At 40.4% G+C, this 26,959-nt stretch overlaps 1 protein-coding gene and 1 non-coding gene across 11 annotated transcripts in view; both read right to left on the reverse strand.

Moving 5' to 3' along the window:
* The window catches only part of Stau2 (staufen double-stranded RNA binding protein 2), a 299,895-nt gene that overhangs the window by 215,108 nt on the left and 57,828 nt on the right, over nucleotides 1-26,959 (reverse strand). For all 10 annotated transcript variants that reach the window (XM_028864627.2, XM_028864624.2, XM_028864626.2 and 7 more), the window contains 2 exons: nucleotides 15,532-15,691; nucleotides 4,410-4,545 (listed from right to left, as the gene is read on the reverse strand). In XM_028864627.2, the coding sequence (XP_028720460.1) occupies nucleotides 4,410-4,545; nucleotides 15,532-15,691 (296 nt within the window). The remainder of the gene's footprint in view (nucleotides 1-4,409; nucleotides 4,546-15,531; nucleotides 15,692-26,959) is intronic.
* On the reverse strand, nucleotides 22,299-22,462 carry LOC114690149. The gene has a single exon (XR_003734036.1). It is a non-coding gene; the product is annotated as a U1 spliceosomal RNA (small nuclear RNA).

The following is a 26,959-nucleotide window of genomic DNA, read 5'->3' on the forward strand; positions in this document are numbered from 1 at the left end:
CTCAGACAAGGAAAAAACAACACAAGATGCAGCAGCCACTGCCGAGGTCTTGGCTGTTAACAGGACAAGCAGCCTGTATTGTGGAGTGTGTACAGGAGTGAATCTCTCTCCACTCATCGTAAAACAGAACAGAGGAAACGAACACTCTGCTTGGGCCTCTGGATGAGCTCCAGCAGAAAAACTCCAACAGCAAAGAAACAAGGGAAACAACAGCACGGGTCACAGCTAATTACAGTTGTTAGAATCTAAGTAGTAAAGGAGAAGTTTTCAAAAGTGCCTGCAAGTCAGAGTTCTCGGACTCAACCTTTCAGTCCGTGTTTAAGCAGCCGGCCACCAGTTCATCTGGAAGCTGACAGGAAATGAGGCACCTCTGCTCTAGTTCTCCACATTCCAGCTTCAGCTGTCACTGGCAAACTAAGGGGCCGTGTGAAAGGACAATTTCAGAGCTTATTGAGCAGTGCTGCCCTTCGGGAGAAGGCAGCTGCCCAGCAGAGACCGGCTTGGTAGCCTGGGGTCTCACCTACTGTACCCCGGGTGTTATCAATGGAAAATCCTAAGGACTGCAGAAACCTGAGGGGAAAGCTCGTCCCTGATGGAGGCGTCCTTAGAGAGCATGTGAGTGCAATGCCTGTACCCCATGGCACACACGAATCAGATCTCGAAATCAGAACGAAGGGAAAACGTTAACATTCTTACCAGAACATCTAGAAAAGAAAGAAAGGCAAACCCCATCACATGACCCTCGCCCCTCCTACACCTCCTCTCCCCTTGGCGCCTGTTCCAGACACAGTCTGCTGGTCAAGGCAGCCACATGCCAGGCATCTGCTTCACTGCTTTCATTCACATGGTTTAGTTTGTCCCTGTCCCCACCCCCACCCCAGCCCATCTCTTTAGATCTCTGTCAAGCGGTACCTCCTCGGTGTCTGGGGTCCGCTCACTGACTGCTTCCTCCTCTAGAACATGAACACGCTAACACCAGGACTACTATGTGATAATTCATAGCTTTAGTATCAGGTTGTTTTATTTGAAAATAATAAATTCACTAGTTAAAATTTTAGTAAACAATTATAGATATCAAAATACAAAAAAAAATGTTAAAACAAGAATGTCATTATATTACAATAAAAAGAAAATTTCTTAGTCTGGCCACTATGGAAATAAGCACAGAAGTTCCTCAAAAGGCAAAAACAGAACTACCAATATCATTCCCAAGTAAACAGTCAAAGGAACATACCTGCACATCCACTGTACTGCTCCATTATTCCCAATAACCACGATATAGAACCAGCCTGATAAGAAAATGTGGTGTATATATACAATGGAGTTGTATTCATCCATAAAAAAGAACAGACTTAGATGGTTTGGGGGAAAATGGATGGGCTGAGAGGTCATCAGGTTACATACACAGAATAAACTAGACTCAGAAAGGCGTATACTGTGTTTACTCTCACAGGCATAATCCATATTTAAATTTTTTTAAAGACATAAATGTAGAAAAGATACTCTTTGAAAAAAGAAATGGGGTCAGTAAGACGGCAAAGAGATAAGAAAGGGTAATGATTAGATTACATGATATACGCGTATGAAAATATCATAATGAAATCTGCTATTTTGTACAATTACCATACACTATTTTTAAAAGGGGGAAATAGAAGCATGGTAACACATGCCTGTAATCTTAGCACTTGGGAAGTCAGCTTGGATTACATACAGAGTACAAGGTTAGCCAGATAATATTGAAAACCTATCTCAAGCCCTCCCCAAAATTAGATAGATTAAAAAAAGGAGGAGATTAAAAATGAAATATATTACATGGATAAAATGGGCTGGGTGCTCCTTACTCAAGTCTACTATATGGAAGCGGACAACTAGCTCTGTGTATGTTAGGGAACCACAGACTAAAGAAAGATCAACAGATACACAAAAAGGTGGGGTAGAGCAACTCTACTGTGCATGCTGAGCCGAGAGCCAGGGGGCTGCTCGGGATGCTGCAGTGAGAATGAGAGATGCTGAGAAAAGGGCAGGACTAGAACGAGAGAAAACGGGAGGAAAGCCAGCAACGCTGCGGGTTTAGGCCAAGTCAGAAAGGGAGACAGCAAGTGCTCTCTGAAAGACCCGCCAAGTGGGGCTGAGTTAGAAGTCACCCCCTACATCGATTCCGGGTGGGTAAGGAGACCACACAGAGCAGGCATCAAGGACAACATGGGACCTTCCCTGCAGAAGGCCTGCTCTTCCTAACGTAAGTGAGACCAGCTGAAAAGAAGTTTCATGAGCAGTAACTCTTCAAGAAACTAATCAGCATTTGGACAGCATTGTGCGAATTTTCTACTACCAAACCAGGAACTATGAAGGATTAAGTTACATATAGACTAAATCTAAATTAGGCTATAGATAAATATATAAAACCTAACAAAAGCATTGACAAACACCTGATCACATATCAAAATTAATTTCTTATATACAATAATGAAATTGTAGGTCAGGTGGTGGGGGCGCACGCCTTTAATCCCAGCAGAGGCAGAGAGAGGTGGATCTCTGTGAGTTTGAGGCTAACGTGGTCTACAAAGTGAGTCTAGGACAGGCACCAAAACTACACAGAGAAACCCTGTCTCAAAAAAGAACAACAAAGAAGTTGTTTTTTAAATACCAAAGCTAATAAAACTACAGCAAGACACAAAAGTAAAAGCCAAACTACAGGCAGAAAAATTATAGATAATATAGGCAGAATGTTAATAATGTTAACACAAACATTTGAAAACTAGTCAGTAAATGTGAAAAAATAAACAAAATAAATAAAAAGATAAGCAGAAAACATGTGAGAATGATCCTGTGGGTAGCAGTCATAATCCCAGAAGGTTTTTCAATTTCATTTCTTAACTATCAAGCAAAGCAATGTATTTCAAATTCTGAGCTGTCAGATAGAAAATCCTATAATAATGTACATTCAGGAAATATACAGGAATATAAAACAAATATGTGTAAAAGACTGTAACAAAAAAGATTTTTGTAATGTTATTTACTGCAGTATTTATTCAAGGGAGGAGGCTAGAAAGCAGCTAAGTGATCCAACTGAAATATGCAACTAGAAAATATACCTTGGCCATATGAGGCACTTTATAGCCAGCAAAAAAAATATTTCTCAAAGACTAAAAACATGATAAGTGGTCACTAGATTGCGTGAAAGAATTGCACACATAGATTAAACAAATTAAGACACAGACATACAATTGGGCACCGTCCAGCAATTAAAAGGGACAGAATCCAGATATAAGCAATGTTAATGAATCTCAACGCCAGAGAAGCATCATTCACAGTGGAGGAGGGGAGGGAGTAAGTGCTGACTCTCTGTCTGTGGCAGAACCAGTCTGTGACAACAGACTGGAGGTTACTTCTGGGAAGATGTGTGGCAGGAGCATGGGAGTCCAAGGAAACCCTCTAGTGATGGGAAACGTCTGCGCTTTGATCTGAGTGGTGATACATAAAGACACACATAAGTTAAAAGTCTGAAGAGAAGACAGGCGCATATACACATAAAGTCATCAAGACATACACTAAAGATCTGTGCATTTTGTTATACATATAGACATATATGTATTACAGAACTTGCATCCAAAGAACAACTTCATTTCAGTTCAATATATTTATATACAAAGAATAATTATTTGTTGTTGTTTGAGACAGGGTTTCTCTGTGTAAAAGCCCTGGTTGTCCTGGATCTTGCTCTGTAGACCAGGTTGGCCTTGAACTCAGAGACCGGAATGCCTCTGCCTCCCAAGTGCTGGGATTAAAGGCATGCACCACCACTCAGCTAAGAATAATTTAAAATAAATCAAAATATTAAGAGTAGTTAGTTCTGGGATGGCAAGGTATTTTTTTTTTACCTTCTGGAATTTTCCACATTACCTATAATGAGTTTTGGGTAACTTTTACAACAGCAATCTTATTTTTATTTTCAAATTTCTACCACACTTGTAAGATTACACTTGCAACTGTCACAAATGTACCAGATCCAACAAAGACTTAGTAATTCCTTCTCTCCAATGAAGTTTCTATAAATCACAGAGACTCCAAGTCACTAATGTGGTCAATCAGGAAGGACACTAAGTTTAGTGTGCTGAGGGAATGAGACTGTCCCATGCCGGTCAGCGCTGTGACCTGTGCAGACTGGAAATGTGCCCTGCCTGCAGCAAACACGAGGCCTCCATGGATCACTAAAGGGGGTTTCTGAAGTTAGGGGGGTTTGTTTTTGTTCTGTTTTGAACTTCTAATACTCTTGGTGAGCCTGATTCATCCCCAGAATGTTCAACATCAATTGTGTTTACAATGAAAATAGTCTTAGGATGTTAGAAATTCCTACAATATGCATAAATTAAATAAATAAGCAACACCACCAAAGAAGACATACAAACCTCTGATTGTACATGCCCCGGAAGTTGTAATTAGCTCTATAATTTGGGAATGGCTTTGGATCTAATGGCCTGTAGATGGCAGGCTCTCCCCTTTTCATTGCAAGCCCATTCAGTTCCACAGTTGGAGTTATACTACCTGTTTAAAAACAAAATATTAAAAGCACACAAGTGAAATATCTCCACAATAAACCATACAAGTTCTACCTCTAATGCATTATAATAACCACAGAAGAAGGGGAGTGGAAGGTCCTCCTATATGATTCTCTGATTAAGTATAAACAAAGTAAAAAATAATATTTAATGAAATCCCTTTTAAGTTTTAGCACTTTCTATACATTCAAATGAAAAATTCAACTGTGTAATTATATTATTTAAAACAAAATAAACATAAAATTCTTAGGTAACTAGTTTGGATATCACTTTTATAAATACCCCAGAAAATATACATGTATATAATAATTAAAAATATCACCTATTAATATTTTTATTTATCCTTTGTTAATCAAGCAAATAAACTTAGCAATGAATATAGGTTTACCAGTAATTCTTGGACTTATCTGATGAAAAACACTTATTTTTTTCCTCTATAATCAATGAAACAAAGTAAATATAAGTGATAATCTGTGGCGATACTTTCCTCCATCGTCAGGAAACACTGAAAAACCAACCCAAAGTTCGATCATCACCTCCGAAGAGCACCAGTGTGCGGCAGATGCGTGAGCATCGCAGTGCACACCCTGAGCAAGAAAACAGCAGAGCGCTCCCTTCACTGCGCGGCTCACTTGCTTTTTAATGCAACAAGGCCAGTGCGGATTGATTCCACCCTACCCTTCATCTAAGAAAATGGAAATATGAGTATTTATTTGCCTTTTTTTTAAAGATAAAGCCAAAACTTTTTTAAATAAAATTTTTACATAATTATACAAAACTTTCCGTCAAAATGGGGGAAAGAAACCACTAAAACACAAAGAAAACTCAATGTAATTGTGAACTGAGTTGGTGATATCACCAGTAAGAAATTTGTAATTACCTCTTTAAATTAATTTTAAAATTAGCTATGCTAAAATACCCATGAGATTTTTCCAAAGGGAAAAAAAACAAAACAATCTCAAACTGTTCTCCATAATCACATTGCCAGAAACATGATTTTTTAATAATAATATACTTTTAATTCAAATAAAATTAAATCAAAATACAGACAGAAACAAATATTTTTAAAGAAAACACCACAACTGCACTAAAAGTAATCCAAAGTGGTAGCCTTAACTGTGCAAACAGCAATTATTTCAAAGGATTTTAAACACAGCAAGTTCTCATGTGGTCTAAAGAAAAGGAAATTGTGAACTATTTCCAGCAACCATGCAATTGGCACTGTTATTACAGTATTGTACATCCAGAGACAGGTACAAGACAAATTAAAGTACAAGTAGTTGTGTTTATGTTAGAACCAGAGAAGGAAATATAAAACCAAATACATTGAGTAATCTAAGCTTAAAACATGAATTGAAAATGTAAGTAAGGTCCGTGATGTATTTCTCTTTAAAAAAAAAAAAAAAAAAAAAAAGAAGAAAGAAGAAGAGGAGGAGGAGAAAGGGGGTGAGTCTGGGGTGGATTGCTGTCCTAGCATGTTCAAAGCCTTGGGTTTGATCCCAACCCCATTTAAGGTAGGGAATGGTAGTGTGTGCCTGTAACCCCAGCAAATACAGAAGAGCAGAAGATTAAGATTATCTATGCGCAGCTACATACTGAGGTAAAGGCCATCCTGGGCTCTATCTCAAGAGTAAAAATAAAAAAGGTTAAAGGAATATAGTCTTTCCTAGCTCTGTCAGCTTAAGAGGGTTCGTGCAATGTACTGGCAATGAAGTCAGCCAGCACCTATAATGTGGCACCCCTCCCCATTAAAATGTAAAAGTGTGCACTTATTCCATCCGCACATGTCGCTGATAAGAGGGAAAGATCAAATGGTTATCTTGCCTTTCCTGAATAAACTGTATCCAGAATAAGACAATGAAAGGAAACATTCTTCATATTAGCTGGGATTTCAGCAAAAGGAATGATGTCTTCCAAAAAGTCACCAGCTTGTAACTGGTGATAAAACACCAGACACTCTAGACAACAAAAGCAGCATGCTGCTACAGCCTCCTGGCCTAATGTTAATGGGAAGCTTGCTGACAGATTACCTGGCCACCATCTCCTGAGTCCATGGATCAATCTTAAAATCAAGAGACCACGAGAAATTGTCCTCTGATCTAGTGCTACAAGGAGACTCCTACCCACTAGGCAGTATTGCCAACCTCAAGCCTGAAGCTATGTAGCCTTTACGTTCTCAGTCTACAAGATCCAGGGGAGGGTCTACAACACACACACCAGTACAGTCAGCAAAAGCAAGCACGTGGTCAGGGGAGGGTCTACAACACACCAGTACAGTCAGCAAAAGCAAGCACGTGGTCAGGGGAGGGTCTACAACACACACACCAGTACAGTCAGCAGAAGCAAGCACATGGTCAGGGAAGGGTCTACAACACACCAGTACAGTCTGCAAGAGCAAGCACGTGATCAGGGGAGGGTCTACAACACACCAGTACAGTCTGCAAGAGCAAGCACGTGGTCAGGGGAGGGTCTACAACACACACACCAGTACAGTCAGCAAAAGCAAGCACATGGTCAGGGGAGGGTCTACAACACACCAGGACAGTCAGCAAAAGCAAGCACATGGTCAGGGGAGGGTCTACAACACACCAGTACAGTCTGCAAAAGCAAGCACGTGGGCGACTCCACAGAACTTAATGACATGGTCCAACAAGCAGTCTGCATGAAGAACAGAGCTGGAAAAGGATTCTGTGTCTGCAGACCAAATGCAATCTGCACCCTGCACAATCTTAATGTTAAGGAATCATTACTTTCTTTGCTTGATACTGGTAAGAGCCCTCATCTTAAAAAGCATTTGTATGACAAAGTAAAACTGATCTGTTTTTAAAATATCCCAGGGCCTACAATCCCAGTACTCACAAGGCTGAGGCAGATGGATGTGAATTAAAGGCCAGGTGAGATCTTCCACAGTGAGTCCCCAGTAGATTGGGCAAGACTCCATCCCATCTCCCATATACATATACATTATGTGTGTGCAGATATGTATATAAATTATATATGTATATATAGCATGTATGTGTTATATGTGTATGTATATGTGTATATATGTGTGTATATGCATTATGTAATTTATATGTGCATATAACACATATATAGTATGTGGATGTGTGTGTGTGTGTGGATGTGTGTGTGTGTGTACACATATCTCAGGAAGAAGATAAATGAGAAATAAGATTAGCGGGCATGAGCTCACCTAGAGATGGTGTGGGGGGCATTCAATATCTTGTTCTACTTAGGTGCACATTTTTTTAATGTTGGAATAAAAGATACAACGCAACATCTGGTCAAGTTTTATTTTAAGTATTAAAATGGGTTATTTAAACATATACAGATATGCCTGGACTGAATCTACCAGGTTGAGCTGAATCCCCAGGAGCGACCTTGCCCTGGAGGAGATGGGAATGGGGGGGCTGGGGGGAAGGTGGGGGGGCGCAGGAGGAGGAAGGACGGGGAATCCGTGGATGACATGTAAAATTAATCAAATTGTAAAATTTAAAAAATATATATGGATATACATATACATGAAACCTTTATATTGTGGAAAATATAACAAAAAAATCTGTACCATTAATTTGAAGTATACCTTTTAGATCATGTACTTAATCCTTCCTTTATTACACAGAATAGGAAACAAACTGGATTGAACAGCAATTCAATTAGTCCAAATCCCTAGTTTTCTGAAAGTCAAGGACAAAAGGAGCCTCCTTCTATCTCTCTCTCTCCCTGTCGTTCTTTCTATGTTTTACTGAGGGAGTAAGGCAAACACACAAACCTTAGCCTAAGCTCAGTGACTTAGACATAAAGATTCACAGGCTCACCACCACACTCCAGAACATTCCATCACCCACAAAGTTCCTCAGGCCTCTTTCCAATTGACACCTGGCACCCTAAGTGACTCACTCTGACTCCTGTTATTACGTACTGGCTAGCGTGTTCTTGATAGATGAAGAAACACCTCTGTTTTGCATCTTTTATGCATTAATAATTTGCATATATCTGTTTTTAATTTTTTATATCATTGAATGAAAATATCAGTATTTGTTCATTTGCTATTGATGGAACATTTTTGAGTTGTCTGCAGTTAGGGAATAGTATTAATCAGACCATTCCTGAATAAGTCATGTACATACTCAATGCTTATGGATACTGACCTAGAGGCAGAAGTGTTGGATCACAGAGCAGATCTGTTTAACTTTATTAGAAACTGCCCAACAATCTTCCAAGGAATTTATTTAACAATAAAGTCTACGTCTTTAAGTTTACATTTTAAATTTCATAAGGATTTCAGCTTAAAGATTAAAATATTTATCAGAAATCAAGATTTATGAACTACTTGACTTAAATGATTCTTTTGAGGTAGGGTATATAGCCTACATAGCCTAGACTAACCTCAAACTTAACCTTGTAGGTGTCCTTAACTTCTAACCTGCCTTAGCCTCCAGTGTGAGCCACCATCCTGGCAAAATTTATGACATTTTGAATTCCTTTCTGCAATAACTATTCAGCCACAACTACTGTAAAATTCAGGCGGGAGGAGCTTTCAAAACCCCAATCTGTAAGCTAAGGAAATAAAAAGAATTTAATTTATTTGAAAATCCCAAGTGGGGGCAGTCAACACTCCTGGGTACAATACATCTGCCACCACATCACAAACTGTATTTTAGAGTAAGTCAAGTATTCTGTGCATACTATTTAAATTAAAGAAGCTCAAACAATTTCCTCATTGGAAAGTAAGACCACTGCACTGGAAAATTAGAAGGACGCACAAGGCATGTGTGGTAAAAGCCTTCAAAGAACAAGGCTGACCCCAACATGCACACCTTCCTTCTCTCCACCAGAGCACATCTACAGAGAGCTAAGAGGAGCCTCCGAGAGACAGTCCACACCCGTTCTCGGGGTGCATGAGGATGATCACTGCTCGGGCTCCTCGGGTGTCATGGGCTGTACATTTGCTGCTGCAAATACATCTACTCCGAGGGATCCTTGGATTATTTGTTGATGTTATTTACTTTATGTATAGGTGAGTGGGTGGATGGCACCCTTGCGGGGGTCAGAGGACAACTTACACAAGTTGGTTCTCTCCGTCCACCATGTGAATCCCAAGAAGTGAACTTAAGTTGTCAGGCTTGGTGACAAATACCTTTTACCCACTGAGACATTTCACAGGCCCAGGTTTGTTTAAACATAATGTTAATTGATGTAAAATTATATATATTCATGAGTATCATGTGATATTTTCATATGGTTCTTAGATATATTAAAGGGACATCCTAATTATCAGCGCTAAATATAAAAAAAAGTTCGATAACTAGGTACCTAGTTATACATAATAATTTTGACTTTCTATATATGACAACTCAAAGAAAAAAGGCCACTATTAGTTTTTAAGGAAGAACATGTTACTAACACTAGAAACAGCTTTGCAGGAAGTTAGAAAAGTCCTGAACACAGTAGTCACCCAACAATTAAGTGCTAGAAGATGGAAGGATTAATTGACCAAGCAAGGCTCCTTGCAAAAATGCCTGGCACACAACCAGAACAAAGAACGTACAAGATGGCCTAGGAACTCTTTCTACACCAGAAAGCCAGAAGAACGGTGAGAAGACAGCAGGAGCCCGAGTCAACTGGAGGCCATAGCATCACTGGCAAAGCCTGAGATAATTTTAGCATCAAAATAAAGCAGTTATGTTGGCACATGTCTGCAGTCTCACGATTCCAGGAGTGAGAAGAAAAGAAGGAAAAGCACCTGAGCCCAGGTGTGTACGAGCCCAGCAACAGAGAAAGACCATTTCTTTCAAACAAACACAGCAACGTAAACCCTCGGGGTCTACATAGTACAGCTTGGCGGCAGAGCACATGCTTAGCACAGATGGGGCCCTGGGCTCAATCCCCAGGACAGAAATCAAATGAAGTGACACATTTGAAGTCAGTAAGGAGAAGCACAAGGTCTACAATGACATAAATACAAAAAAAAGAAAAGAGGGAAGAGAGAATTTCTTCCCTTGGAGTGCCAAGGCCAACTAATGATTGAAAAGGAATTCTAGAATTCAAAGTAAATCACCTTAGCAAAACTTAAGGGTTGTAATAGATTCAGACAAGAATTAATAATGGATGCTAAATTTGGTAGGCTAAAGAAAATTTGATGAGGAACAGGATATTTATATATGTTTCTACATGGTCTCAAAATATCACTTCAAAATGCTTATTTGCTTGCTACTTATTAATATGACAGCTATTGATCAACTTTATAGCAGAGAGGTCTTCAGGTATACTCTTCACCAGCTGGCCAAAGTCACCACGTCACTACAAAGGAAATCAGTAGCTATAAGCTCTGAGTCCAGTTTTACTTTGGAGATATCCATATTAAAAATGTAAAAACCATGAGGAAACACCAGACACACACTACCAAGAAATGCTGTACCTGTGTGAGTGTGGTAGCTGTACTCATCACAAATGCCAAGAACCTACAAGAGGGGAAACTGGATGTGCCAGGTTAAAATGGCATGAAGGAAGATGGCATTAAGTACATTAAGCACATGATCTTTAAAAGACAGTCAGCAGGGCTGGAGAGATGGCTCAGAGGTTAAGAGTACTGGCTGTTCTTCTAAGGGGTCCTGAGTTCAATTCCCAGCAACCACATGGTGGCTCACAACCATCTGTAGTGAGAACTGGTGCCCTCTTCTGTCATGCAAGTACACATGCAGGCAGAACACTATGTACATAATAAATAAATAAATCTAAAAAAAAAAAAAGACAGCAAAATATGGGCAGAGTCTGTGAAATAAACAATACTCCCCCTTTACTTTCTGACAAGAGACTGCCTACGCACTTAGAAAATGCACACAGAGTCAGGTGTGGTGGCTCCCATCTGAAACAGCATAGAGGCTGAGGCACGAGGACTGTCCTAAATTCCAGGCCAGCCAGGCCTATAGCAGAAGACACTGTCAGGAAAGTGGGGGAGGAGGAAGGGAACACAGCAATAGCACAAGGAAGAAGAACACTTGCATCACCTACCCCCAGATGGCTCCAACCATGGGGTATCTGGGTGAAAGGTACACCGGATCTATTTCTACAAATTTTATATAAACCTGAAATTACTTCAAAACTTAAAAAGAAAGAAGCAGAGTCATGCTATAAGACAGTTCTAGCTACCTGGCAGGCCAACCAGGCTGTGAAGGAACTTTTCACCTCTCTGGGCTACAGCCGAGGTCCATCCACCTAAGGGACTCAGTCTCTGCCACTGAACAGGCTCCTCACTTCCAGCTGTACTTGCTGGGTACCACAAAGCTGCCTCTGCAGTGTGCCAACTGCACAAAATGTACTGAGACAACAGGTCTCAAACTCTACCCCACATGACACAGAAATAAACTTGACTCCTGACAGACTCAAGGTCTCCATTAACAAGACAAAACAATAACACTTCTAAAAATAACATGAAGTATCTTCACAGCCTTGAAAGAGATGAGATTTAGCAAATAACATATTAAAAAGCACTTAAAAGACTGATAAATCTGTCATCATTAAAATAGAAGAATTTCTATTCTTCAAAATGCAACCTTAAGAATTTCAAAAGAGGCGCTGGAGAGATGGCTCAGGGCTTAAGAGCACTGCCTGCTCTTCTAGAGGATCCAGGTTCAATTCCCAGCACCCACATGGCAGCTCACAATGTCTATAACTCCAGTTCCAGGAGACCAGACAACCTCACAGAGACATACATGTAGGCAAAAACATCAATGCACATAAAATAAGAAATAAATTATTTTTTTAAAAAGAATTAAAAAAGAAGTCAGACATGGTGGCACACACCTTTAGTCCCAGCCCTAAAGACAGAGACAGGCAGATCTCTGTCAGTTTGAGGTCAGCCTGGAGCACACAGCAAGTTCCAAGACAGCTAGGACTACACAAAGACAGTCTCAAAAAGCAACAACAAACAAAAAAAGAATTTCAAAAGCTATTCTGCAATATTCTGAAAATATTCTGCAATATATATTGAATATATCTCAATATATCTAAATATACCTCACAAACTATGTGAATCCAGAATATATAAGAAACCCACAAGTCATTAAAACAGAACATAATTTTTAAACAATCGTTTATACCAACTGTCCCTTTTCAAGAGAGACTATGCTAACGCCAAGGGACAAAAGACACCATCAACAAGCACATTCCACATTTGTTGCTAGGGAAATGCAAATGAAAACCACACTTTATTTAAGACCCCTGGTGCAGAACAGCTAAGACTGCAAGCTGAAAAGTCAATGTTGAACAAGGACACAGAGAGCCTTCCTAACTGCGAGTGGAGTCCCTGGCAGTGCGTGCTAATTCTGAGCACATGGAAACCTATTACCCAGCAGTTCCAATCCCAGGTTCACTCCCAACAGAATGGTGTGTGTACAAGAATGTTCACAGCAGGATTATTTCCAACAATCCCGGTGTGGAAATAATCCAAGTATGTGTGCACTGGAATGCTATACAGCAATGAAACGGCTGGATCTCACCAACACCAGTGTAAAGAGGAGGCATCAGCCAAGGGCACGAGTGATTCGACACGCAGTCACAACCCGAGAGACACTCGGGACGGCTTCCTTCTGAAGGAGGGACGCTGCAGCGGCAATGGCAGTGCCTGAAGTCGCATTCCACAGGGCAGCTTTCTCCAGCTCTGCCATCGTGCTGTGTGCCCTTGCCTGCACGTATCTAAAAGTCTATCCAAGCGTTCTTCCTTTCTCTATCTCCTCCAACACTCCACAGTGGAAACGTGTCTCCACTGGACTTCCAGGCTTCCCGCTGTCACACTTCAAGTCTCACTGGGGTATTCCTTGCTATCGCCCCCTGCCTCTTAGCACAGGGCGCAGAACTTAGCTCACAAGCCATCCTGCTGTCATGAAATGCCATGGAGAGCTCCTTCCCTCCACACCAATGCCCACTCCCACGGCCTCACAGAGAGGGGGACACAATCTTCCGTACATGGTAGGGTTTTTTAAACGTATTTATTCAAAACTATGGCACTGACTGCCTAGCGGATCACCTTGCATTCTTGTCTTCTACCTCCCAATCACATGTCAAATGTCACATGCTAGAATGCTCTTTTAAAGTATCATCCACTTGTTGATAGATACTAAGTCTTGTTGATAGATATTAAGTGCCCTAAATGACGAAAAAAAAGAAGAAAGTCCATCTTGTAAAGGAAGTATTTGGGTCTTTGACAGTGCACCCACTCTCCACCTACATCTTCACTCTTACTTCCTACAATAACTAAAATCCTCACCCCACACAAATGGCTTTTTACCAAACCCAATGACCAGATTCTGACTCCTGGGCCGCCCTTTGTCATAGTATTCAGTCTAGAATGTTCTTTCCTTTCCCCCTCTCTTCTTTCAAGGTCTACATCTTACTTCAGTCAATATGATCATTACTTTTAACATTAACGGCTGTTGCTATTCATGTGGCACTTAAAGTCCTCAGCTCCAGAAGAAAATAAAAATTAAATTATATATTTGTGTACAGTACTGTAAGATCCTCACAGAAAAAGAGATTGTATACCTCTTACATATATAACAGCAAGTGTTTAATACATACTGGTAAACAATACATAATCATAAAGGGTTTTTTTTGTTTTTTCGTTTTTTTTTTTTGGTTTGCTGTTTTGTTTTGTTTTTTTTTGTTGGTTTGTTGGTTGGTTGTTTTCTGTTATTGCTGTTTTGTTTTTTGTTTGTTTTGAGGCTGTTTCTCTGTATAACAGCCCTAGCTCTTTTGGAACTCGATTTGTAGATCAGGCTGGCCTCAAACTCACATAGATCTACCTACCTCTGCCTCCTGAGAGCTGGGATTCAAGGCGTGCACCACCACCAGCCAGCTAATCACAAAGTTTTACAAATCACCGAAGTAGGTCATCTTTACTAATCTCCAACTGCACAAGCTGGACTTCTTCGCCATAGTAACCTGTGTACTATTTACGCGGGCTTCCTCAAAGAATGCTGGGACAAGCTGAACAGGGGCAGAGGGTCTGCTAACTGAGAAAGAGCCTTGCAAGAGCCGACTGTATCTACAAAGCACAGGACAGGCAAGAAGTGCTTCCGTGACCTGAGTATGAGGACAAGCTCAGGGCTAATTTAACAGAGTAGAGTCACTGTTAGCTAATGAGTGGACCTCACTTTATTAAAAAAGGCCTAACGCAGTACTAGCACTGATTTTAAGGTAAGAATATATCAATAAGTTAACAAATGAATGTGTAAACAGACACATGGCTGCAAGTGAACTAAGAAGAACTTTATCAATTGATGTTATTAATTAATGACTATGGCTAACACAGGTTTGCCTCTTCCCAAAGACAACTGGACATGTGATGTTGTTGGCAGTGATGCAATCAAAACAGCTTTCAAAAACTGTTCTTAGAAGCTTAAAATTAGAACTTTGGTTTATTTAAGAATTTTGCACATGGGTGGTTGGGGATTTAGCTCAGTGGGAGAGCGCTTGTCTAGCAAGCACAAGGCCCTGGGTTCGGTCCTCAGCTCTGGAAAAAATAAAAATTAAAAAAAAAAAAAGGAAAAAAAAGATTTGAGGGGTTCTTAATAAACTTCATATGAATGTTCTAAATTACCAGTTGTTTTAAAATTTTTATACCAACAAGCAAAATATTTATAATTTTGCATTAAACTAAAAAGGAATAACTTAATTATTAAAATTTATCACACACACTTTAAAAAGAGAAACAATTCCTTTACTTATTTCCTGTATTTGCACCCACATGTGCTTTTGCCAACATTCAAAGGCACAGATTTTACGGTGTCCACTAAGGTGAACGTCACAAACAACTGTTCCTATCTCCTCTGCTGTCGTCATCATCGTCATTACTGTGTGTGTGTGCTAGGAATTTGCCACCTGTGTGACTCACCTACCATACAATGCAACTCACAAAGAAAAGTAACACGTCAGCTCACAGCACAAAGAAGGAAACAAATCAATGCCATACCTGGGTTATTATTGACATTACTTTTGGGTGGTTTCTGAACTGGTTTGGGAAGCGTGGATTCCGTCAAAGCTTTATTAGCAACAGCCTGCTGGGCCTTCTTTATACTGCTCCCTTCGGATTCCCATGTCTGCTCACCAAGACTCAGCTGCACTGAGAACATCTTAGAAAAATACAGACAGACAGAGAAAACATAAAAATTTTCAGGTACCGAAACTAGTGGTCTGAGAGCGCGCGCGCGCGCGCACACACACACACACACACACACACACACAATTTAGAACCAAAATTATAGCAGAAGCATATTAGAGATTGTTTGCAACAACAAAAAATTTACTACCAAGTGAAAGGATGTCAAGAGATTGTACCAAATTATCTGATCCCCTCGAAAGACGTAACAATAGCTCTAAATACAAGTTTTAAATAGACCAGACTAAGACAAAACTCTGTCATTCCAACAGTCCTTGGGAAAGTACTGCGTTAAACAAATAAGAGAAACTGAAGAGATGTCAAAAGGCCATGTCATCCTGACACTTTCATTAACCCTGTGTCTGGAGTGTTCACTCAGCACAATGTAACCAATGACTCAGGTGTCCTATTAACACTCAATTCCCACAATGTGCATTTAACCAGCACATAAATTCTATCCAGAATACCTTCAAAAACATTTCTCAAATCTTTCTCATCTTTTTGACAAGGACACTTGTACTAGACGTACCCTTTTACCTTGTTTTGTTTAGATACGATAATCGAAACTCATTGTTGCTAAAACTATGTGTGGTAGTTTGAATTACAATGGCCTCCATGGACACACATACTTGAATACTTGGTCCCCAGTTGGTGAAACTGTTTGGGAAGGAGTAGGAGGTGTGGCCTTGCTAGAAGTGTGTCACTGGGGACTACCTTCTGTGTGAGGTGTGAGCTCTCACCTGCTGCTCCAGCCACCTGCTACCTCCACACCACCATCATGGACTACTTATCTCTCTGGAACCATAAGTCCAAAATAAACTCTTCTTGATCATGGTATCCATCATAGCAATAGAAAAGGAACTTTCTGCCAGGAGAGCTGTTACACACCTGTAATCCCAACACTCAGAAAGTTAAAGCAGGAGGATCAGCAGTTCAAGTCCAGCCTGAGTGACACAGTGAAACGCTAACTCAAAATGGAACAAAAATGAGGTTGGCTGGGGTGATGGCTCAGACTGAAAAATATTTGTAATGCAAGATTAAGAACCTGAGTCAGATCCTCAGTGCCCACATAACAAGCTAAGTATGGTGGCTCATGCCGGCAGACATGAGCTTGCTGGCCGGATAGTCTTGCCCAATCAGTCATCTCCAGATTCAGTGAGAGAGCATGTCTCAAAAAATAAAGTGGAAAATAGAGAAAGACAACCAGTGTGAGCATCTCACCCGCATGTGCAAACACACACATATTGTTAAAAATAAATTTAAAAGACCAGTAAAAAAATCAAACTATCTAAACTTAAAAGCTAACCACATCACTCTATCCAAACTTCAGTTGTCACAATTTTAGCATGGCATAAAAGTTCTGCAAGTCTGGGGCTGGAGAGATGGCTCAGGGGTTAAGAGTATTGACTGCTCTTCCAGAGGACCCAGGTTCAATTCCTAGCACCCACATAGCAGCTCACAACTGTCTGTAACTCCATAACCTGATACCCTCACATAAACTCAGAAGCAGGTAAAACACCAGTGCACATAAAAATAAAATTATGAAAAAAAAACTTCTGCATGTCCATCCCCATTTCACACATGTCTTCTCCTTCTGCATCCCACATTCCACCCACATCACATTTCCACTGAGTACAAAATCTTACTTCTTATCTTTAAATTTTCAGATCAAGTTATAGAATAAACACAGGCTACTTACTACTTTCTAGTATTAATCAAAAACTATTTATTAAATTATAAAAATGTATTTCTGTAGCAAGGTGATATCTTAGAAAATATCTTTTTTTCCCAAAATGTATTTTATTTGTATGGGGTGTTTTACAGACGCCCACAGAGGTCAGAAGACAGTGTCAGGTCCTCTGAACGTGAAGATACAGATGTTTGTGGGCTACCATGTTGGTGCTAGAACTGAACCCAGGTCCGCTGCAAGAACAGCAAGTGTTCTTAACCACTGAGTCATTTCTCCAGCCCTAGAAAATATCTTAATAATTGATTAAAGTTAGTCTGGTCAATATTCATACCATCCAATATCATACGCCTCTAGGTAAAATTCAATGAAAAGCACACATCAACAACTATATAGTTTGTTTGGCAAAAAAATTTTAACCTGCATCCATTCAGGAGGAAAGGACCAAATCTTAATTATAGGGCATGCAGTAAGACAACCAGCTGAGACTTCAAAAAGGTCAAAGTCATGGGGGAAAAAAGAATCCAAGGAGGCCATTACATATTAAAAGATGATATAAGGACACAAGATGTGATAAGTTATAACATGTGATCCCTAATTAGACCCATGATGGACATTTTAAAAGAAAAAATGAGGCTTTTATAGAACTGAGGAAACTGGCCCATGGACCGTGGTATGGCTTGAACGTTTATCTGCTGAGGACCTGCATAAGTTTATCTGCATAAGTTTATCTGCTGAGGATCTGCATAAGTTTATCTGCATAAGTTTATCTGCTGAGGATCTGCATAAGTTTATCTGCATAAGTTTATCTGCTGAGGATCTGCATAAGTTTATCTGCATAAGTTTATCTGCTGAGGATCTGCATAAGTTTATCTGCTGAGGATCTGCATAAGTTTATCTGCTGAGGACCTGGTCCCCAAAGCAACAGGACCAAAAGCAAGGCCGTGAAGAGAAATGAGACCGTAAGGGGCCTAGAGGGCCTGGCAGAGGCGTTACCACAGCCGCATGGTGCTTTGTACTGGGCGAGCGGTTTGTTATGAGAACAAGTTCACTCCTCGCGCTCTCTGCCATCTCTTGTCCACCTGGCTCCAACCACATAGTAAAGGTTCTCACCTCCACTGCCTCTTGATCTGACAGTCCCCACACTCCAAGACCCAAGCCATATCAATTTCTTTATGAATTACCCAGCCTCTGGCTTTCAGTTATAGCAGCTGCAAGCAGACTAATAAGGACTATATTAAATAGGATATCTAGCGATGATTGATTCTTGAATCATGGCAGCATTGTGGCTACACATAAAAGGGTATTTTAACTTAAAAGACAGATACAAGTAAGTGTTCAAGTTAAAATTTATACTTAAAACATTATCTTTATTACTTTCAACCTGATTTAAAAATAAGATTCATTAATTATTTGCTCCTTTTCCCAAATTATGGTACTTAACAAAAACTGTGACACAAAGATCAGCTTCAAGATTTTACATTATATATACGTGTGTATATATATTTCATATGACATAAGATGTATATATATTTGTATATCATATATATGTTTATATATGATAGTCACATACATATCTCAAAGGCTTAAAAACAGGTATAGGCCGGGCGTGGTGGCGCACGCCTTTAATCCCACCACTCGGGAGGCAGAGCCAGGCGGATCTCTGTGAGTTCGAGGCCAGCCTGGGCTACCAAGTGAGCTCCAGGAAAGGCGCAAAGCTACACAGCGAAACCCTGTCTCGAAAAAACCAAAAAAAAAAAAAAAAAAAAAAAAAAAAAAAAAAAAAAAAAACAGGTATAGAAGTGAATATCAGACCCTGAAATTCTGTCTCCAACATGAACTCTCCTCAACAACACCCATAAGCATCTAATGACCCACTGGGCATCTCCACAAAATCAGGGAGTCAAGCAAAACATTATATTTTCCACTCTAGCCCCATCACCAGTTCATACTCCAGAATGTTCTATTATTCTCCCAATAGGTCCAGTTCAAAAACTCAATAGCCTCTTCACTTTTCCTTATATATCCAGCTACTCAAGAATATGCCAAGTCAGTAGTATCCATGGAAATAAAAGAACAGAGATTTTGGAAAGCACATAGAAGAAATATAGTCCACTTTGGACTGGATATTTGTGCTCCCCCCTCTCATTCTTACATTGAAACCCTAATACTGGACGTGATAGTACCTGGGAGGTAGATAAAGTCATGGAGAACCTGAACTGTGTTGGGATATGGCAAAAAGGCTGCATCTTCAAGGTAGAAAGAGGCTCTGACCAGGAGATTAATTAGCACTACCCAAATCAAACTATTTCTCCGACTCTGGAACTATGAAAAAATAGATTTCTCTTGTTTAACCCATCTTGTCAATGAGACTGTTAAAAGAGGCTGAACAAAAATAGTTTGGAAAATTCATTAAACAGCAGCCAGAAAAGGAAACAAAAATCATTTAAGAAATATGGCTAGAACTCTACTTTGATGAAAGATATAAAATATAAGTGATGTTTTGAATGAGAATGTCCCCATGGCTCATTTACTTGAATGCTTGGTCTCCATTTGGTGGCACTGTTTCGGAAGGATTGGGAGGTGTGGCCTTGCTGGAGCAGGTGTGTGACTGGGGTGGGCTTTGAGGTTTCAAAAGCCCATGCCATTCCCAGGTAGCTCTCTCTGGGCCTTGTACTTGTGGATCAAATGGAAGCTCTCAGCTACTGCTCTAGAGCCTGACCACTGCCACGCTCCCCACTACGATAGTCTTAGACTTACAGCCCTCTGGAGCCCCGAGCCCAGAAATTAACTTTTTTTTGAAAGAAAGCTTTTCTAAGTTGCCTTGGTCATGGTATTTTGTTGCAGCAACAGAAAAGTCACTAAGAAGCAGCTGGTGCCAGCAGCGGGACACAGCTGTGAAATCCTGGCCATGCTGGGTTGTTTGGAGGAGTGTGTTAGACTCTGAACGAGGAAAAAGGTTGAACACTGTGAGCGCAGCTTAATGGGCCAATCTAAAAGGAGCTTGAGGATAATAGAGCTGAGAGCAATGTGGACTCTGGAGCCCAGCTCAAGAGGTTTCAGAGGGGAACAATATTAGGAGCTGGGCTAGAGATCACTCTTGTGATATTTTGCCAAAGAATGTGTTTGGTTTTTGCCCTGGTCTAAGAATCTGCCTGAGGCTAAACTGGAGTTCTGGACTAATTTCACTGCCAGAAAAGATTTCAAGACAGGCTAATATCAACTCTGTTGCATGGTTATTAGTAATCACTCCTACGCAGGTCTACAACAAAAAGAGAGCAAGCAGGAAAAAAACTGGAAAATGTATAGTTTTGGGAGAAAAAGAACACCAGGAAATTTGATGTTAAAGCCTTGGTTTGTGCTAGAAGAAATAAGGAAAAATGGAATAAAGGGAGCAGTGTCCTCAGGACAAGACCCCACCCAGCTAATTTGTGGAAAAAAAAAAAACAGGCCTACAGAATTATCTGTTCCTAGAGAGCAACAACAAATCAAAACTAATGCAAATATGATTCAAGGAGTGGGCTGGGTTCCAACCCAGGGAGGCAGCAGAACCTGGCAGCATCACCCATGTGGTTCTGGCCTTAGAGTTAAAAGGAGTCAGGAGTCTAAACAGACCTTGCACTCTTCCTCTGAGGTTAAAAAAGCTGCAGGGGCCAGGGGTGTGGCAGGGGAGTCCCTGCATGGAGACTCAGAGAGGCCACTATGAGAAGCTGTGAAAGCGAAGCCTGGATGTACTGGAGACCCCAGGAGGCTGGAGGTATCAGAGCTGTGGGACACCTGCCAAGGAAAACTGCTAACAGGAATGGGACCAGCCCAAGAGAGAAGTAACTGACAGTCAACAAAACCGCAAAGAGCGGGAGACCTGAGGAACTGTCCAAGCCCTTTGATGACAGACATAGAGATACAGGATTTAGAGTTTGCCCTACTGGGTTTCTGTCTTCTATTGGTCCAGTATTTCTTCCCTATGCCCAGTTTCTCCCTTCTGAAATGGTAATGCATACTCTGTGCCAATGTATGTTGGAAGCATGTAATTTGGTTTTTGCTCTTACAGGGGGTTACAATTAAAAGACTGCCTTTAGTCTCAGAAGAGACTTTGGAATTTGGATTTTTAAACTGTGTTAAGACGTTGAAACACTATGGAGACTTTTGAAGTTGGACTAAATCCATTTTGCATTACGATATGGCTATAAGCCTAAGGGGCCAAGGAATGGATGTGGTGGTCTGAATGAAATGGCCCCATAGGCTCATCTCTTTGGTCCTCAGGTGGTGGAACTGTTTGGAAAACTTTAGTGTGGCTTTACAAGAAGAGGCATATCCCTGTAGATGGACTTCGTAGCTCCTTCTCTCTGCATCCTGCTGTGAATCAGAAGTCAGCTCTCAGCTATGGCTCCAGTGCTCTGCCTCCCCGCTGCCATGCTCCCCACCATGACGGTCATGGACTACAGTCCTCTGGGATGCTGAGCCCCAATTTAATGCTTTCTTCTGTAAGTTGCTTTGGTTGTGGTGTTTTGTTACAGTGACAGAAAAATAACTGAGACACTATATATTCAAGAATCTCAACCATTGCCAAGCAAGACAACTAAAAGAGACCTGTACCAATACACACTATACAACACTACCTAAATGAACTGTACCTCTCATCAACCAAACAAGCAACCTTGGAGAAGGGAACATCTTCATTTCCAGAGTTATTACCTTACAATATTAAAATTGTCCAATTCTCAACAAAAATTGTAAAGCACACATGCATGTGTGTGCCATACAGCCCATTCACATGGAAGATAATTAACAAAAATAAGTCCCTGGTAGTGAAGACACTAGACATACCAAAGACTTAAACTGACTGTCTTTTATTGTTTTTATTTATTATTATTATCATCATTATTTTATTTTTAAGGGGAAAGCATGAACACAGTCCCCCATGACCACAAATTATGCAATCAAGTTTCCCACATTTGGGGAAATCACAGAGATTAGCACATCTGTAGTGCAATGGATAAGCCTTACCCTGAGAAAATCACCTTCATGACCATGGTATCTCCCCTGTCAGGTAAGTATTAAAAGTTAACTGTCTTAAGTATGCTCCAAAAGTGAAGGAAATTACTAAAAAAATAAAAATAAATAAAAATAAAAAACCATAAGAGAATCCCAGCACTTGGGAGACAGAGGCAGGCAGATCTTTGTGAGTTTGAAGCCAGCCTGGTCTGCAGAGTAAGTTCCAGGACAACCTGGGCTGCACAGAAAAACCTGTCTTGAAAAACAAAACAAAAAAACTAAGAGAAATCAATGAATGAAAATGTAGGGAATATTAATTATAAAAAGGTACCAAATAGAAATTGGGAGGCTGGAAAATAAGGAAATTTTAAAATTCTTAGAAAACTTCAACAACATACTTGACTAGGGAGAGAAAAGAATCAGTGAATTTGAATATGACACAATTAAAATGACCTAGTCTGAGAAGCAAAAACAATGAAAGAAGAATAAAACTATGTATCTATAACCCGAATGGGGACAGGCAGGCAGAGAAATGACTGCAAACTGTAGAACTTCCTAGTCCACCTGGCAAGCTTGAGGCCAATCAGGGTTTCATAGCAAGATTCCATCTTTTTAGAAAAAAAGAGGATGGAGGAAGGGGAAGGGATGAGAAAAGGAACCGTAGACAGAGAAGTAGACAGAATCTAAGGAACCTGTAACAACTGACTCACAAAAATCTCACAGAAGAAAAAGAAAAGGGAACAAAAAACACTTAAAATTTATGGCTAAAAAGTCTGTAACTTTGATGAAAGACTGTGAACCTACATATCTAAGAATTTCAACAAATCCCAAGTGGAATAAATTCAGAGAGCTACACTAAAACACACTATATTCAAAGCAGTGAAAGACAAATTGAAAATCATGAGAGAAGCAAAGCCAGACATGTTGGCACAAACATGCAATCCCAGCATGCTGAAGGGTGAGGCGGGGGCTCAGAATTCTAAGGCTAGCCTGGGATGTACAGCAAGATCCTTTCCCCAGGGTAGGGAAGGTGCAACCAATCAGATAACAGATCTTCTAGAAGAGATCCTCCATGAGACTGGCAGGTTCTCCTCAGAAACCATGGCAACTAGACAGTAAGGGAGGATAATATATTTACAAGGCTAAAGCGGGGGGAAAAACACTCAACCAGGAATTCTATAGTGAACAAACCACACTTCAAAAACGGAGCAGAAATTTAAAAATTAATCAGAAAGTCAAGGAAGTCTGCTGCTAGTAGCTGACAAGGCATGATGGGAAAAAAAATGACCTTCATGCTGAAATCAAAGAACAGTAGTTGGTAACTCAAACATATATAAAGAAATATAGGGTTTCTAGTAAGGCAAAACAATACTTAAATATAAAAACTGTATTGTTGCTTTGTAACTCCACTTTGTTTTCTATGACATAATGGACAATCGCATGAAATTATAAACACACTGGTTTATAGAGTGAGTTCCAGAACAGCCAGGGCTACACAGAGAAACCCTGTCTCGAAAAAACAAAAACAACTTGTATAAAAGCTGACAGGGATGTAAACTATCTTCAAAAGCAACATCTTAGCACGTTAAACTTACATCAGCCGCACCCTACCGATCCCAAATTACCACCAAGAAGAGAAAAGAAAATACATATTCCTACTAAGACATGTATACAGATGTTCAAAGTATTATTATAATAGCAAAAGGATGAAACCAAACTATCCATCAACCCGTGAATTTTAAAGAGTGCTACATCCACAAAGGAACATTCAACAATGAAAAGAAAAAAATACTGATACACAGATACACATAAACATGAGCTCAAAGTGACTGTGCTCAGTGGAAGAAGTAAGAGCACATACAAATAAGGACACTGATGAAAAGTTGTAAAAAAGAGCTGTCATCGTTGGTTAGAGAAAACACAGCACTAGCTGCCTAGGGTCTCAGGTGCAGGAGAAACTTTGGTGGACACTGGAAATGTTTGGTTTGTTCACACAGACATAAATGCAGCATGAATACTTCTGATGCAACTTAAGTTCCCAAAGCAAACAGGACTGCACTGAAGCAGAACAGCAGTGTCTCCATCTTTCTGCTTCTATTCTCCCTGCCATCTCTCTCCTAGACCTCTCTTCCACCATCCTCATTCCTTTTGTATTTCCACAGCAACTGTCCATACAAAATAACTTTATTTTATTTATAACCATTTCAATCTTACCTGAGAATATGGATTCCAAAGGCACAGTCTATAGTTCAAAGTCCTCAGGCATCCTAATTGTATTTTCCCAAATGATGAAATAGAAAAACCCTATGTATCAAATCTAAACCCTGGGACAGATGTCAGGTGTGGTGCTGCATGCCTGTAAAACTCTAGCATTTAGGGGGCTGAGGAAAGAGAATCCCAAGTTCAAGGCCAGTCTGTGAGACCCCATCTGAAACAACAAAAAGCAAACACAAAAATCGTACACTATAAAATATGGAACACTTTACAAGACAAATAATTCTATCTTCAACTAACCGATATCAGAGGCCAGTGGGAAAATGGAAAGGAAAGGTAATATTAACAAATAAAAGAGACATAATCTAATGTGATCGTTGCTTGGATCCTATTTAAACAAAGCAAATGTAGAACGATACCTGTGAGTCAACAGAGAAAAGGCAAACAAGGACCACACACCCTGCAACGTTTAGTGTTATTCATCCACTGAGTGCAGTAATAGTATGCTATTTTTTATGCTCATCAGATGAATAGCAAAGCACTCACTGGCAGGCATGCTCTTAAAGAAGCCTAATGGAGCCAGGAGCAGCGGTGCACGGCAGTGGTGCACACCCTGCAACCCTGGCACTGGACAGGCAAGGGCAGAAGGATCATTGAGTCTGGGGCCAGCCTGTGCTGTACAGTGAGTGCCTGGTTCAATATTTTTAAAGATAAAGTTAAAATAAAATTAAAACCTCCATACCACTATAAAAAGAGCTAAGTAAAATAATCTGAGCAAGATATTGGTAATATGGGCATGCTACCATGTATCCATCATCAATGTTTTATAACTTAATTTTTTTATTTTTTTTTATTTTTGAGATTATCATATAATTATATCACTTTCCTTTCCTTTTCCTCCCTCTAACCCCTTCCAAATACCCCTTCCTTTCTTTCTTGCAAATTTATGGCCTCTTTTGATTAACTATAACTTAAAGTTTTTGAGAAAAGGTTCATAATACCATGAGACTGAGCTTCTAATGGTATTAGATGTATCTCATTTCATCCTATTTCAAGATTAATTAACAGTGGCTATCACACAGGAAATACTAAATGGACCTTTTCCCAAAATTGTTTAGTCCTAAAAATCACGAGCAAGCCAGGCAGTGGTGGCACATGCCTTTAACCCCAGCACTGGGGGGCAAGGAGCTTCTGCTTGCAAGCAGGCAGATCTCTGAGTTCTAGGCCAGCCTGGTCTAACTCTAGGACAGCCAAACAACACAAAGAAATCCAGTCTCAAAAAAAAAGAGGGGGGGGGAGAGGGAGAGGAAAGAAAGAAAAGGAAAAACAAACAAAAAAGAATTGCAAAATAAATCACTAGCAAGTAACTAAATTATTTGGATGCCTCAGCATTACCATGATCCTTAGTTACAATCCAAGGGGTCTCAGGAGAGGGATCGGTGTGCGAAGAACTTGCTGCACAAGCATCAGAACCTGAGTCTTGACCCCTAGAACAGTATGTAGAAGCTGGGTGATAAAGAGCAGAGACAGAGGAGCATGTGGCTTGCTGGCCAGCCAGACCGAAACAGCAAGTTCCGGCTTCAGTGAGAGACCCAGTCTCAGAGAACAAGGTGAAGAGTAAGCAAGGAAGATAAGATGTAGTTCTCTATTCTCCTTAGGTACATGCGCAGTGAGCATGCCTGCACACCACATGCACACATGCATACACCACACATACTAAATAATTATCTTCTTTAAGGAGTGGTCAGTCCACTCTATCACACTATCAAGGCATTATATCTCTCGACTCACTGATTTAAAAACATTTTTCATTAATTGCTCAATGCCACACACTGGCAATACAGGACTAGGATCAGATTAGCAAATGCAATCAGGATTTTGAAAATCAAGATGACAACTTGATTTCAAAGCCACTGGGTGAGGAGGCTGGAGGCATGTCTCAGCTGTTAAGAGCATGAGAGGTCTGAACAGAAGACCTGGGTTCAGCTCCCAGCTCCCATGAGGCAGCTCCCAAACCTAGGTAACTCCAGTTCCGGGGGCTCTGATACCAGGTCTGCACATGGTGCAGACATACATCCAGACAAAAGCTCACGAATATAAAATCAACAAATCTAGAGGAGGAGGAGGAAGAGGGAGGCAGAGCCACTGTCTGAGGTGACACCGATCACAAAGCAATCCTGTTCAGAGTGCCAGCAACCTGCAGCTCTGTCACCCTGACAGCTCATCAAGACGAGGACATGAAGAGAAGGAAAGCAGCTTCTTCCGACCATGGGTCTCTACTCCAGACACTGCAACCGCCTCCTCGGATGTGAGGAACTCCATACCAGCCCGAGGGCTACAGACAGG

The sequence above is a fragment of the Peromyscus leucopus genome, chromosome 5 (genome assembly GCF_004664715.2).
Source record: "Peromyscus leucopus breed LL Stock chromosome 5, UCI_PerLeu_2.1, whole genome shotgun sequence".
NCBI lineage: Eukaryota > Metazoa > Chordata > Mammalia > Rodentia > Cricetidae > Peromyscus > Peromyscus leucopus.